Source organism: Eucalyptus grandis, chromosome 4, assembly GCF_016545825.1.
Source record: "Eucalyptus grandis isolate ANBG69807.140 chromosome 4, ASM1654582v1, whole genome shotgun sequence".
NCBI lineage: Eukaryota > Viridiplantae > Streptophyta > Magnoliopsida > Myrtales > Myrtaceae > Eucalyptus > Eucalyptus grandis.
In genome coordinates this window covers 17,221,389-17,235,561 of record NC_052615.1, presented here as the reverse complement: position 1 = coordinate 17,235,561, position 14,173 = coordinate 17,221,389, and the positions used below count along the sequence as shown (strand labels likewise).

The window sequence follows — 14,173 nt, the reverse complement described above, 5'->3', positions numbered from 1 at the left end:
ATCTATTTCTTTTCCATGGACGTCTGTGCTCTTCCCCTTCTCAGTATGTCGTTCCCCTTTTTTCTTTTCTCTTTTACTTAATCAACTATCCTATACAAAAGCAAGCAAGCTGCTCGCTCGAAAACACAAGACCGATCGTCTCTTACCCAGCCACCGTCACCGGAGCACCTTCGCCGGCCATCGACCGCTGCAATCAACATCTCCCCGTCACCAGACTGCCACTGGCCGAATACCCTTATTGGCCGTAACTCCCAAAGACGAAGAGAACAGGGACATTGAAAAGTAACCCGGGTGGAGTGCTTAAATCATGACTCCAATCCATATTCTCACCCACAACCAACGTTCATCACCACGATGAGAATATGAAACACAAAAACCATCACAACATGGGAAAGCGCAGACGCGGGGAAGTATGTTTCCTAGGAAGTGAACTTTAATGCGAACAATGAACGGATTTATGTAGTTTACACGATCAGAGCAACGAATCAACAGAGAACGCAACGTGATTGAGGCCAGATCCGATACTACGCTCACGCTTATGTGGTTCAGACATTTTATCAAACATGTGGTGGGCAGCTTGGTCGAAGAGATTACGTGCAAAGTTAAGGCTCTCTGCTCAAGGATTTTTGGTGTGTGTGCTCGTTAATGGAAGAAGGCAGTGAGACAGCAATGATCAATGGCAGATTGAGAGAAGAGCTTCACAAAATAAATTTCCATGGAGTCTCCAGCCTCCCCCTCCGGCCATGTCACATTCTTCAGCGAGCGCTTGGGGAAGAAGGTGACGTGGCCGGGCCTTTTTCATTGTTTCTTGGGCTTTGCTTCTTATGGGCTTTGAGTTAATGGGCTGCGGCTTCGGCATATGGAATGGGTCAGTGGGGGGCTGGAGAGGACGGGCTTGTGGGGCTTTTGGCTTGGGAGAAATTTTATATAAATTGGGCCACGAAGCAGAAAAGCCCTCTTCTCCCCCCCACCCCTCCCCCTTTCTCTCTCTAACACCATCATTTGTCCAATATTTTTCTAAGAACTTTTTTTGCTAATTGATTTGTTATTTACCCCTTTGTTTATCTATATATATATATATATATATATATATATATTTGTTTTAGCTATTTTATATTTTTATAAGAATGAACCATTGAACAGTCAACAAATTTAGATGTCAGCAATCTCGAGAAATTAATACAAGAGATTGGTTAACTATAATGATTTAAATGGACATGATTGTTTTAGAATTTTAATGATCTAGTTTCAAATCATTGTATATGATTTGCCAATTCAACCTTTTCATAGTATTGATTTTTAATGAATCATGTTCAAATCAATACATTTCCAAATCATTGTAGTTTAGTGCTCCGGGAAAAATGCTGGGAAAATGAACATTTAGGTTATTTGCAATGACTAACTCTAAGTCAATACGTGCTAGAAAAACTGCATGTGGCTGATGGGATAACCGTGTGCTTCAGGAGCTTTTAGTGCACTAGCATTAAAGGTCAATTTAACCACAATTGAATGCAAAATTAAGCAGACAATGCCGATTAACGTGAAGCAAAAGATAGGTTGATTTTTAGCTGCAAAGCAAGACTTCAGTTGAGCATTTCCCAGAGTGAAGTATGATGAATCGTAGGGCCATAGGGAAAAGAAAAAAATGAGAGAGAGGATGAACTTGCTTGCTCCACGTCTCATGTGAGGATAATGTAAGCAAGTAAGAGGCATATTCAACCACGCCAAAGAAGCTGCCATTTATGTTCTTTTTCACTTTGTGAAAGGATGTTGATCAAATTAGGTCATGTGACCGAAATACTTCCATATTGGCCATGTAGCTTCAGGAGAGAAGAAAAGAGAAAGGGATAGAAGAACACATAAGATTATTGGGACGCAAGTTTGCCCAATTCAATGTGCTAGTATTCAACACGTTGGTATATAAACAATTTGATAACGAGGGTACCCTGAAGCTTAAATTCAAGCTTTTCTCACCAGGGCCCTCTACGGATGGAGGGTGAAGAGGAACGCTGGGCTCCGAAACCCCCTTCGTACCAAAAACTGTAGCTGAATGTGGAGGAGATCCCAAAACTTATATTCAAGTTCAGAGCGCCCTGCTTAGGCAATGCAGGATCCTTGCTTTATCGTACCAATTTAGCAATCACTGTTAAATACATGCCGATTGCCATTATTCAAAATGAATAGGGAAAGTAGGATATTGCATTGCTCCTTATTTAACCAGCACATAAATCATTGCTAAGCCTAATCGAGATGATAGGATACTCTAGACATGAGGGGACGATGTAGAGTAACACAAATAATTTATTTTCTTTTTTTTTTCTCTTTCTTTCTTTTCCATTTTCTTTTTCCTTTTGCTGGTGGCCGACACCATCAATAGAAGGAAGAAGAAAGTGGAAAAGAAAGAAAGAGGAAAAGAAATAGAAAACAGAAACTTTCATAAAATATTAAAATATTATTAAAAATTGTCGACATCAAATAAGATTGTATTAAGTGGCACTGCCAAAGATCCACGTTAACAAATTTCGATCAAAATTCACTAGATAGATTTAATTGGAAAGAAATGAAAGTGTTTAGAATTGAATTGACAAAATTAAAAAATTTAGGACGAAATTGGCAAAAGATAGGTTTAGGACTTTTTGAACAACTTTCTTGCATTGCTCATGACAAGGTCCCGAGTGAGACAATTGTCCAAAAAACTTTAAATCTACTGTATGATGGCTAATGTAGTCTAAACATTTCAATTATACCAATTTGTTCCTAAATATTTTGATGATTTGTCAATTTATTTCTTCCTGACAATTTTGGCTAAAAACCCTAATGTGTATAATTTTTGCAATTTTTATTTTATTTTATTAATCTTTTACTTTTTTTTTCGTTTCTTTCCTTCTATTTTTCTTTTTCCCCTCTTTGGATTTGGTGAGGGTAGCCCACACTTGAGGCCAGCGTGGGCCACCGTTGTTGGTCTCAAATTAAGGTTTGACTTTAACATGCTCTCCACTTGATGGAGGAATTTGCTCAAAGGTTAGGGTTTCTAACATGCTCTCCACCGGTGGCAGCCGTTCAGCATCCCATAGGCGGTGGGTGGGCGATAGACGATGACGAGAGTGAACGATGAAGAAAGTTTTGATTTCTCATTTATATTCCAAAAATAGAAAAACTAAAAATTTTAACTTCTGATTCCTACTCTAAATCTATTTATGGAATAGAAATTTGTTTCAGAAATAGAAAAATGAAATTGCGTTACTAAACAGATTTCTGTTCAAAAATTGTTTTAGGGTATAGAGAAATAGAGAATTGGAGAAATAGAAACGTTGTCATGCGCGCCCTAAAACTTCAATCCATATCTTTCCAATTTTGAGTTAGTTTTGGCTCCTCTTTTGTTGATGCTGCTTTTTATGGTTATGCTTAAGATGTTTTTATCTTTCCAAATCTTCGAGTCAGTTCTGGCTCCTCTTTTGTTGATGCTAATGTTCATGGTGATGCTTAAAATGGTTTCATCTTTCCAAATTTTTTAGTTGGTTCCAACTCCTCTTAAAATGGTTATGCCATGTGACATAATTGGCTTTCACATAAACAATTTTTGGTAATAATTTAATATTTTTTTGAATTTTTCTTATTTTCAGTTCTTTTCCTTTTCTTTTTCTCTTTCTTTCTTTTCCATTTTCTTTTTCCTTTTGCTGGTGGCTGACTAGCCTCACCTTCCCCAGGTGAGGGCGAGCCTCGGCAAGGCTTAACTTGGCTGGGCGAAGGCAATGCCGCCCTGGCTTAGGTGAGGGCTAACATTGCCGGATCTAGCCTCGGGTGAGGCCGACCCTCACCAAGGTGACGGGGATCGGCCTTAGGCTTGGCATCGCTTGGGCAGGTGATGCTTGGCGAGGCCGCCCGGCTTGGGCAAGGATCAAGCTTGCCTAGCTTGGGTGAGGGCTCCCCTCATTGAGGCTTGCCCTCGCTGGGCCAAGCCTCACTTGTGGCGGACGAGGCCAGCTTGCCGACCATCAACAAAAGGAAGAAGAAAGTGGAAAAGAAAGAAAGAGGAAAAAATAAAAAAATAAAAAAAATATTAAAATATTATTAAAAATTGTCTCGCATCAGACAAACTATGTTATGTGGCACCGCCGACATTTCACGTCAATGAATTTCGATCAAAATTCACCAGATAGATTTAATTGGAAAGAATTGAAAATATTTAGAATAAAATTGACAAAATTGAAAAATTTAGGATCAAATTGGTAAAAGATAGGTTTAGGACTTTTTGAACAATTTTCTCGCATTGCTCATGACAAGGTCCCGAGTGAGAAAATTGTTCAAAACACTTTAAATCTACTTTGTATGATGGCTAATTTAGTCTAAACCTTTCAATGATACCAATTTGTTCCTAAAACTTTTGACGATTTGTCAATTTATTTCTTCCTGCCAATTCTTGCTAAAAGACCCTAATGTGTATAGTTTTTGCAATTTTTTTTTTTTTATTTTATCAATCTTTTACCATTTTTTTTTATTTCTTTCCTCTTATTTTTCTTTTTCCCCTCTTCGGATTTGGTGAGGGTAACTCCCACTTGAGGCTAGTGTGGGTAGCCCACGCCCAAGGCCAGTAAGGGCCACCTTTGTTGGTCTCAAATTAAGGTTTCACTTTACCATATGCTCTCCACTCGATGGAGGGATTCGCTCTAAGGTTAGGGTTTCTAAAACTTCAATCCTTATCTTTCCAAATTTTTGAGTCAGTTTCGGCTCCTCTTTTGTTGATGCTAATGTTTATGGTTATGCTTAAGATGTTTTTATTTTTCGAAATTTTCGAGTCAATTCCGACTCCTCTTTGTTAATGCTAATGTTCATGGTGATGCTTAAAATGGTTTCATCTTTCCAAATTTTCGAGTTGGTTCCAACTCCTTCTCCTAAAATGGTTATGCTCTTTGTAGTATTCGATGAATTAATTTTCTCCATTTATCAATATTGCGATAAGATAGTCTCTTCCTTGTTTTTTTCATACAATTAAGTTCAACTGCTACTAATGTTGGGTCAATATGATATGTTTGCATATATAAAATGTCAAGAGTTGTCCTTTGGGAAGATCCGTGATTGTCTGATTTAGGTTGACACATGTGCTAAGAAGAATCATCGGGTGATTTGATATTTTATGATACAAGAAAGAATTTATTCTAAAGATGATAAAAAGTGTCATGGCAACATCTCTTGTAGTTAAAATTAAAATTAATGGTTATGAAAAAAATTGATCAAAATATTGATTGTGTATAATTTTTCCTTACAACTTTTTTTCTTGACCCTTGCAACGTTTAATTAACTTGATTTTTGCATCAACGTAAAACTTATTATTTGAATTATTCAAAATAACTTTTGAAGAAAAGTAATGAAATCTAAAGAAAACTTTGGAAAATAAATCTAAAGAACACATAAGAGTTTCAATGGGACGTTTTTTCTCTTCTTGAGTCTCCATGTCATCCAAAAACAAAGAAAGAAGGAGTTGGCACTCTATTTGCAAATCTTCTAGATGATGATATGGTGTTGTTGTGTGGATGATTGCTCACTCTCGCTTCTCACCAATATTTTTTTATCTTGAAGTATGAAGTATTAATTTGCAATATCATCCCAACCATAAAAGTCATTATAAGTCAAAAAGACTATATGCAACAGTGCGTATTAAGCATCACCGTGCTGATGTTGTAAAGAGTCCAATATACTACGAGATGATAGTTGTTATTTATGGCCATGACATCAATTGACTTGTTTTGCATATTCACTTGTTCCTTTTGTATAAGGGCCAAATGACTTGCATTGCTCTTCGCCTTCGTCTTGCTTGGCTCACAAGTCCTAACCTGAAATTTCTGCCGGAACCTTAGAATTGAATTCCATGGCGAAGCCCTCCATGGTCGATCCTCCAGCAACCGACCTTATCCCCTCCTCCTCTGAGCATAGGGATTGAATCGGCTTCGTACTCGATGGAATCGTCGACAGCGTCTTGAACCAGTACACCTCGACCTCGACGTTGAAGGAATTCCACGTGAAATTCAAAGATATTTCTTCTTCTTCTTTTTTTAATCTTATCATGGAAAGATAAAACCATCTTAAGTACCATTATGAACATCTGCATCAACAAAAGCACCACCATGAAAATAATATCTTTTGTAGTTAAAATTAATCAAGTCTTATAAAATAAATTAACTCAAATATTGATTGTGCATAATTTTTCCTTGTAACTTTTTTTGGGTCGAAAATTAACTCGATTTTTGCATCTACGGAAACTTATCATGGAAATATTTCAAAATAACTTTCGGATAAAAGTTATGATATCTAAAGAAAAGTTGAGAAATAAATTTAAAGAACTTTTAATGCGACATTTTTTTTTTCTTATGGAGTTTCCATTTCACCCATTTTATCTAAAACAAAGAATGAAGGAAAGTCGACACTCTGTCTTCTAGGATGATGATATGATGTTGTTGTGTCCTCATTTGAGGATGATTGCTCTTGTAGAGGGTCACTCAATGTCCAAGCCTCCACATAGTTCGATCAGCTCTCTAATCAAACTCCCTCGCTTCTCACTAATATTTTGTATATTGAAGTATGAAGTCTTAATTTGCAATATAATCCCGACAATAAAAGTCCTTAAAAGTAAAAAAAAAAAAAAAAAAAAAAAAAAAAACCCATATGCAACAGTGCATATTAAGCATTACAGTGCTGTAAAGCGTCTAATACACTGCTAGATGGTTGTTAACATCATTCGCTTTATTTTGTATATTCACTTATTCATTTTCTATATTAAGGATACAAAGTTATCTTCTTCTTCTTCTTTTTAAATCATATTATGGAAGCATAAAACCATCTTAAGCACCATCATGAACATTCGCATCAACAAAAACACCACCAGCACCACCATGAAAGATAATATTTTTTGCAGTCAAAATTAATCAATCTTTACAAAAAAATAAATTTGGCCCAACTATTGATTGTGCATAATTTTTCCTTATAATTTTTTTGGTCAAAAATTAACTCGATTTTTGTATCTACAAAAAAATTATTATAGAAAAATTTCAAACTAACTTTCGGAGAAAAGTTATGATTTCTAAAGAAAAATTGGGAAATAAATGTAAAGAAGTGTTTCAATGCGACATTTTTTCTCTTCTTGAGTCTTTATATAACCCATTTCATTTTAAAAAAAAAAAAAGTAGGAGTTGACACTCTATTTGCAAATCTTCTAAGGCGACGACATGGTGTTGTTTTGTCCTCATCTAAGAATGATCACTATTACCAAGGGTCACTTAATGTCCGCACATAATTCGCTTAGCTTTCTAATCAAATATCTCTCTTTTCATCAATATTTTGTATTTTGAAGTACAAAGCTTTATGTTAAAAAAAAAAAAAAGTACAAAGCCTTGAAATCCTTATAAGCCAAAAAGATCATATGCAACCGTGCGTAGTAAGCATTATTACAGTGATCCAATGGTTGTTATGTTTGGCCACCTCATTTGCCTTATTTTGCATATTGACTTGCTCTTTTTGTATATTAACATTCAAAGTTATCTTCTTCTTCTTTTTTTAAATCTTATTATAAAAAAATAGAACCATCTCAATCACCACCATGAGCAAAGGCATCGCCATGAAAGCTATTGTGTAGTTAAAATTAATCAATCTTTACAAAAAAAAAAAAAAAAGAAAAGAAAAGATCCAAATATTGATTGTGCATAATTTTTCCGTATAACTTTTTTTTTTTTTTTTTTTGGATGAAAACTAACTTGATTTTTCCATATGAGGAAAACTTATTATTGAAAAATTTCAAAATAACTTTCACAGAAAAGTTATGATATCTAAAGAAAAGTTGGGAAATCAATGTAAAAGACACACAAGAGATTCAATGCGATGAAAAAGAGGAAAATGTGATTCAATGTGCAATATTGTCTATAAATTTTAATTTGTTCAATGTGGTCCTTCAAATTTTGGTACATGTTCAATTTGATCCATAAACTGCATGAAAATGTTCAACATTATTCTTCCATTGATTTAAGTAAATGTAATTTGTTGATTTGGCTTCCAATTTGGTCTATTTGAACAGTGGACAAAAAGAAAAGAACATTATGCATATTCAACTCTAATTTTCTAACGATACCATTAACTCATAGGATTTTGTGAATGTATCGGAAACCAGTATTATTGCACTCATCACATTTCCATGAATGAAACCCTTGCGGATGAAGACGTTCAAGTTTTTGAATACGTGCTTATCTTGGGTCCGACCATGTTGAGAATGAAAAGAAAATGTTGATATAGAAAAATTACAAGAGAAATGGATAAGATATTTACAATTAATAAAAAAGTATTTACGTTTTGAAAATTTCGTTGATGAGAGTTTATTTAAAATTTGATGACATGGTATGTGTAGCCCTTATAAGCTTTTCTTTTCAAAACGACGAATTTCCAGTCTACTTTCAGATTTCAATCCTCGAAAAGGACTTTTTGGAAAATATTTTTAAGAAAATGTCAAAATCTCCTGCCAAACAAATGGGACATAAAAACAAGTCCTACCCTTTGATCGCATGTCGCTAAAGCTTAGTGCAATTGACATAGAGTTCGTAGGTGACCTTGTTCTTTCTTGGTTAATATTTGATACATTTCCTTATTCCCCTTTTAATATTACAAATATTGACGAGTTTGAGTATTTTTAAATTTTCTTAGTATCTTCACATATTTTGGTACTTATGAGAATAGGAGTTTATATATATACATATTCCTAGGCATGGTCTCCTCTGCTAAATTAGATCAAATTGCTAAGATCAAGAGAAATAACAGCAGATATGTTCTAGTCACTCGATCTGTAAAATTTCTATAGCAATTTTGTTATTCGTTTACTTTTCTATATTTTTTTTTAATTGGTTAGCTTTTTTTTTTTTTCCTAGTATACTATTTTCCATATACATGGGAAAAAATGCTAAGAATTAGAGGTGGGTTGGGTTGGGTACGTACTAGGGTCGAATACAAGCAACTAAAATTGTATTACATAAAAATGGGTCAATCTGGATCATATACATTTTTGACACACCCAAACACATTCTGACTTGTCCATCGGAAAAAAATCGTGGGGACATGAAGAAAATACAAATGAGAATTTGGTCACCATCGAAGAAAGTACCAAAAGTATAAAAGAAGAGAACCCAAAAAAGAGAAGACACACTCAAATTATGCTGAAAAATTGCACAATTTTCCTCCGAAGTTAATATTTCGAAACAAGGTCTTTCAATTTCAATTGAAGTTTTAGAAATTTGTTTTTTTGTTCGTGATGTACTTTTAATTTCAATGAAGGTTGTCCAAGTTTTCGTTCTTCTGATACTTTCTCTTCAGTTTCTTCCAAGCTTTAGTCTCAAGAGTTAGCACGCTTGTCTTTCACATAAATTCAACTCGATTTTTGATTTGAAAAACACGTTTCGTGAAACACTTGATCACCGTGTATCATGTTAGAACCAGAGAACATTCGTTTTGGTGTCCTTTTTGTTCCTTCAGATACTCTTGTTAGTGAAATTTCGGTATGATCAATCTAGATCCGACATTTCTTTTTGACATGCCTTCGCAAGAGTTCTTCGAAAATGGCAAGGAAGGGTCTCAGTCGTCAATGTTGTTGCCAGGTTCGATCCACGACCAAGGTCTCAGGATGTAAGTACTACAGGTAGTTGAACAGCTTGCTCAGAGGATGGAGCACGGTCCGTTTATGCAAAAGGAACATTTTTGTATAGCTTCCAAAAATGAAAGAAAGAAAAGTATCTTCCTTATTCATGAAATTGTTTAGACATAAATCATTATCAATAATGAAAATATTTTTTAATTTACTAATTATTTCAAGGAAACAAGCGATTATTTTTCGAAAAATAATTTTCTATATCATTTATTTATCATAAAATAAATGGAGTCTTTAATGATGGGCGGTCCTCTCTTCACCAAGTGCCACTCTTATATCTAAAATTCCCATAAACAATGAAGTGACAAAAACTAAAGTATGCTGTCAAGACATTGATTCCTGTTCTGTTCTATTTTCTCATAATCCTTTTCAGTAATCCAAGATCAAAAGAAGCAGAAGAAGATCCGATGGCAGGTGAGGCACCAAGCTGGGCAGATCAATGGGGGTGCTGGTGGGATTGGTGCGACGGGAGGTAGAGATGATGACAGCAGAAGCAAGAAAGATGCGAAACCACAGTAGCAACAGAGCTGTTTCCAAGGGCGGGTTTAGTGGAATCGCAACAGCCGCGACAGGCGGCTCACACAAGATCAAGATCGGAACATCTAACAGCATCAAACGGCTCAAGAATCTTTCCCGGAAAAAGGGCTCTGCCAAATGATGAATGGAGAGAACTCACTGCTCCCACAATGGTTCCTTAGTGAATGTTCAAGATACACAACACGAAATTTCAAGTTTCTAATTTCTACTTTCCTCGGTTTTTTGTTTCCACTGAGCCCCGCAAAGTTCAATCACGCACACCATATTAAGATCAAGCCAGACAGGGTTTCCCCCCAAAAGAAGGAACAAATCTTCCTGGTGATGCATGATTCGAGGAGATAAGTCATCTGTGATTGTAATTGAAACCGTCCCTCACCCTAACCCTACAAAAACCTCAAGCATTTGCAGGCACCTGCACTATGGAATATTTCCTCCATTTGCAACACAACATTTGAGGCTTATAACCCGGCATTGTTATGAAAAGGAAACAATTGAAAAGAGACCAGTCAAGAAACCAAGTATTCACTAATAAAAGAGTGACATCATCCAAACGCTTTCCCTAATATCACTTTGAAGAATCTGACCTATGCATTGAAAAGTATAAATGAAGATAGGGTCACCAAGTTGAAAGAGGAAGAATTTACGCATTTCAGGTTTATCTACAAAGTGAGGCTATTGCTCTCGGGGCCTCCCAAAACCAAAAGTGTTCTCTCCACTGTAATTCATGTAAAGGAAACCATCCTCATCCTTGTTTTCCTCATAAATTGCAGACATCAGTGCAGCTGAAAAACGGGAAAGATGATTCAAGTGAGATGCAGGAAGGAAAAAAAAAAGCAATGAAAAGAAACTGGCATCCTGGCTCAGTAAGCGGCGTCACTCACCAGTAGGAGGTAGAGTGTTCTTCACAAAGACAAATATAGCCTTCTCAGCACTGAGCTTGATCCGTTTCCGAACAACATAAACAAACTGCCCAGCAGTCAAGTCGGCAGGTACAAGGTATCTACATTCATATTACAAGAAAAATGGGTAACAAACCACCAGATTAAATGCATTCTCATGTGAAAAACTACATTCTGATAGATTCATAAGAGTACATGCATGAATGATACTTGAAACTTTCAGCTTGGACTAATTTATCAAATAATATCCTACATCATATGCTAAATGGCCAAGCATAACCGAAATACGTAATAAAAAATCTTCCAAGACACAATCAATCTTCAGTAGCACAAGTCACATCAGCTGGATTAGGCGGCAAGAAGCAACTTACTTTTTCTTATCAATGTCAGGAATGTCACTTCTTTCAGCTTTCTCCACGATAACCTGTGCAGCAAATGCGATTAATTTTCATGCCACAACATTGAAACAAACCTTGGCATGTTGATGAGAAAGTTCTTACCGGAATTCTATCAGGATACTTCTCTCTAATTCGTGCAGATTCAGCCTGCCTCTTCTCTGGTATGATAAACAGAAATAATGCCAAAGCGTCATCAATGAACAGATTTTAAGACCAAAGCCAGAGAAAACAGATCATACAATCTACATTTGTACATATAGGCACAAGTGCACTCCACACAAGGTCATGAGTACACAATCCACCAGAGTCAGATGTAACCACGTTGACAATATAACTATAGAAAGAATAAGGTTTTCCGGTAGTAAAGGCAATTGCACGATGCAAGCGAAATCATCCGCAATAGTATCCATCCTCCTACTTATGATGTTGCAATCATTGAAGACAACCTTTAACTGGCATTTGAGCAAGATTGAATAGAAATTATATTGACAGATGACACCATCTCAATGATATTGTCTGATTGTATAGCATGCCGACATAATGAAAGCAATGCATTGTAAATGCCATTCATGCTTCTGCGAAAGTTCCATGACTCTAGTAAAAGAGGTCAAAACATGGAATATATAATATATGCAGAGTCCTGGAAAAATTACTAAACTTAGACATTTACATTGACTCAGAACATGAAGTTTCACCCTTCTTAGGCTCCCAAGAGGAACATTAAACATGTAAGAATGAAATTCATAGAGTCAGGTTTTTGGTCCTCATAAAGAAATTAACAGTTAAAACATGAATATATACTCAAAAGGTCTTTCTTAAAGATCGAAAGATAACCCTTGAGTGGTGAACAGAGATCAAACTCTCTAATTCCAGTTCAATGTGCATGCCCTAGAAAGTGCCAAACTTTAATCGCTTCAAAAATCCCCTATAAAACTCATCCACCAGCCTTAACCTACAGCTCAAGCTCAATTACAAAAAACTCATTCCACTATGAAATCCCAAATTATCAATGCCACCAACGTAGAGTCCTTCAGTCATGGCCTGAATTATAAGCAACGATCAACCCTCAAAAACAAACTAGAGAATAATCCGGAATCCAAAAATAAACACTCAACACCTAACTCCAGAAATCCGTATTGTCGTCCTGCTTCTGCTAAAAACATTCAGCCCCAAGCAAACAATTCAAGCGCAACCAAAACGACATCAATCGCCATTGGCAATTCATCTGGCACTAAACAAAAATATAGACAAACAAAACAAGACCGACAAACACATAAGGCCAGCCAAAAGAAACACGAACCGAGAGGGTGTTCCAGCTTGAACAAGCTTTTCGCCATGGCCGTCCTGCTCCGATTACACTCTGCAGGTTTCAAGCACCAAAACATCACGCTCGTGCCCTCCGCAAATAACCCACATAAAATCAAGAGCACAAGAATAGATCGAAACCCCAAAAAAGACCAAAACAACCAAGAACTTAGCGTACAAGAAGGCAACTGCAGTAGCACTACCAGACACGAAACCGAGAGAAAAGGAAAGCAAGATTCAGACTTTGGGGAATCAAAGAAACAATCGACTGATCGACGACTTGGGTTTCGACGGGAGAGAAAAAAAAACCAAAGGGTCGAAATCAGAGACGCGAGAACGATCGAAATAGCGCGAAGTTCCACATCACGACAAGAGGGGGATGTTTTTGATCGCCAAAGAAACTCACTTCTTCTTCGCGACCCGCAAGTTTTCCAACACGTAACCCCACCTGGGATTGATGAATATATATATAATCGGGTTGTCTCGTCTTACACGGATTGCACTGAATTCTCCACCCTTCCAAGTAAAGTTCGCACCTTTTCTCTCTCCTTCTCTCTCTTCCTCTCTGCTTCGGTGAATCGCTGTCGGAGGCCAAGCGTGCGCTTCGAGTCTTCCGGCTATGCTCTGCGTAAGCCGAACGGATGGGCCGGGCCGAACCGGCCGGCGGCAGTTGGGCTGGGCTGGGCTGGGCTGGGCTGGGCTAGGTGGGGCGGGTATTGGGCATTTCAGGTGCGTCGTTATCTTTGGGCCCGAATGTTCGGGTTTGGTTTCGGGGTTCGGGTTACGGAGGGAGGATTGTTTTGCCCGAACCGACTCGGCGGGTCATTTCCCAAGCCCGCTCAAATGGCCTGGAAGCATCTTGAGGAATCGGGGTGAGCTCCTACTTTTCGAAAGAAGTGTCCATTCGGATCCTAAAATTTTTGTCCAAATTTGGTATGTCTCTTTTTAGGTTCTTTCAATTGATAAGATGTTATATAGATCTCTCTCTTTATAAGTATATAATATCATGCTATTATATATATAAATTAAGATTCTCTTACGGACCCAAAAAAAAAAAAATTATGATTCTCTTTATATTGTTCAAAGAGGAAGATTCATATGAAGCAAAGTACGATTCTCATAAGTAATTTACAATGGAAGTACATATTATATTTTCACACAAAAGAAAAATTCCACGCCCATGTGACTTGTGAGTACGATCCTTACATGTATCTAGTGATATGAAAGTTATAGGTGTGGATTTCACTCCGCCAGTCGATAATTTTTTATTAAAACTTACTAGAGATGGGCAAGATGGGGAGGCTGCAAGCCTTTGAAGTCATCTAGATTGTTGACCTTGAAGAAGCGTTGTGAAAGAT

General features: G+C 36.8%; 1 protein-coding gene across 4 annotated transcripts; it reads right to left on the bottom strand.

The window, feature by feature from the left end:
- Positions 1–10,663: 10,663 nt before the first annotated feature.
- On the bottom strand, positions 10,664–13,398 carry LOC104441406 (autophagy-related protein 8C). 4 transcript variants are annotated; one of them, XM_010054550.3, is made up of 6 exons: positions 13,222–13,398; positions 12,811–12,870; positions 11,613–11,668; positions 11,484–11,536; positions 11,095–11,213; positions 10,664–10,995 (listed from the first exon to the last, which is right to left on the bottom strand). In XM_010054550.3, the coding sequence occupies exons 2-6, from the start codon at positions 12,845–12,847 to the stop codon at positions 10,886–10,888; spliced, it is 375 nt and encodes a 124-aa protein (XP_010052852.1). In that variant the 5' UTR covers positions 12,848–12,870; positions 13,222–13,398; the 3' UTR covers positions 10,664–10,885. The 4 variants fall into 4 exon arrangements, with proteins under 4 accessions (XP_010052852.1, XP_010052851.1, XP_010052853.1 ...); XM_010054549.3 differs by having other exon boundaries at positions 12,994–13,225; XM_010054551.3 differs by lacking the exon at positions 13,222–13,398 and adding an exon at positions 13,019–13,189.
- Between the last annotated feature and the right edge of the window lie 775 nt (positions 13,399–14,173).

What these genes read in the sequence shown, in the direction of transcription:
- LOC104441406 (XM_010054550.3), bottom strand. Translation starts at nt 12,847, where the DNA reads ATGGCGAAAAGCTTGTTCAAGCTGGAACACCCTCTCG. An exon ending in CAAGCTGGAACACCCTCTCG is followed by an intron (nt 11,669 to 12,810) that starts GTTCGTGTTTCT and finishes TTATCATACCAG; the next exon opens with AGAAGAGGCAGGCTGAATCT. An exon ending in GAACACTCTACCTCCTACTG is followed by an intron (nt 10,996 to 11,094) that starts GTGAGTGACGCC and finishes CCCGTTTTTCAG; the next exon opens with CTGCACTGATGTCTGCAATT.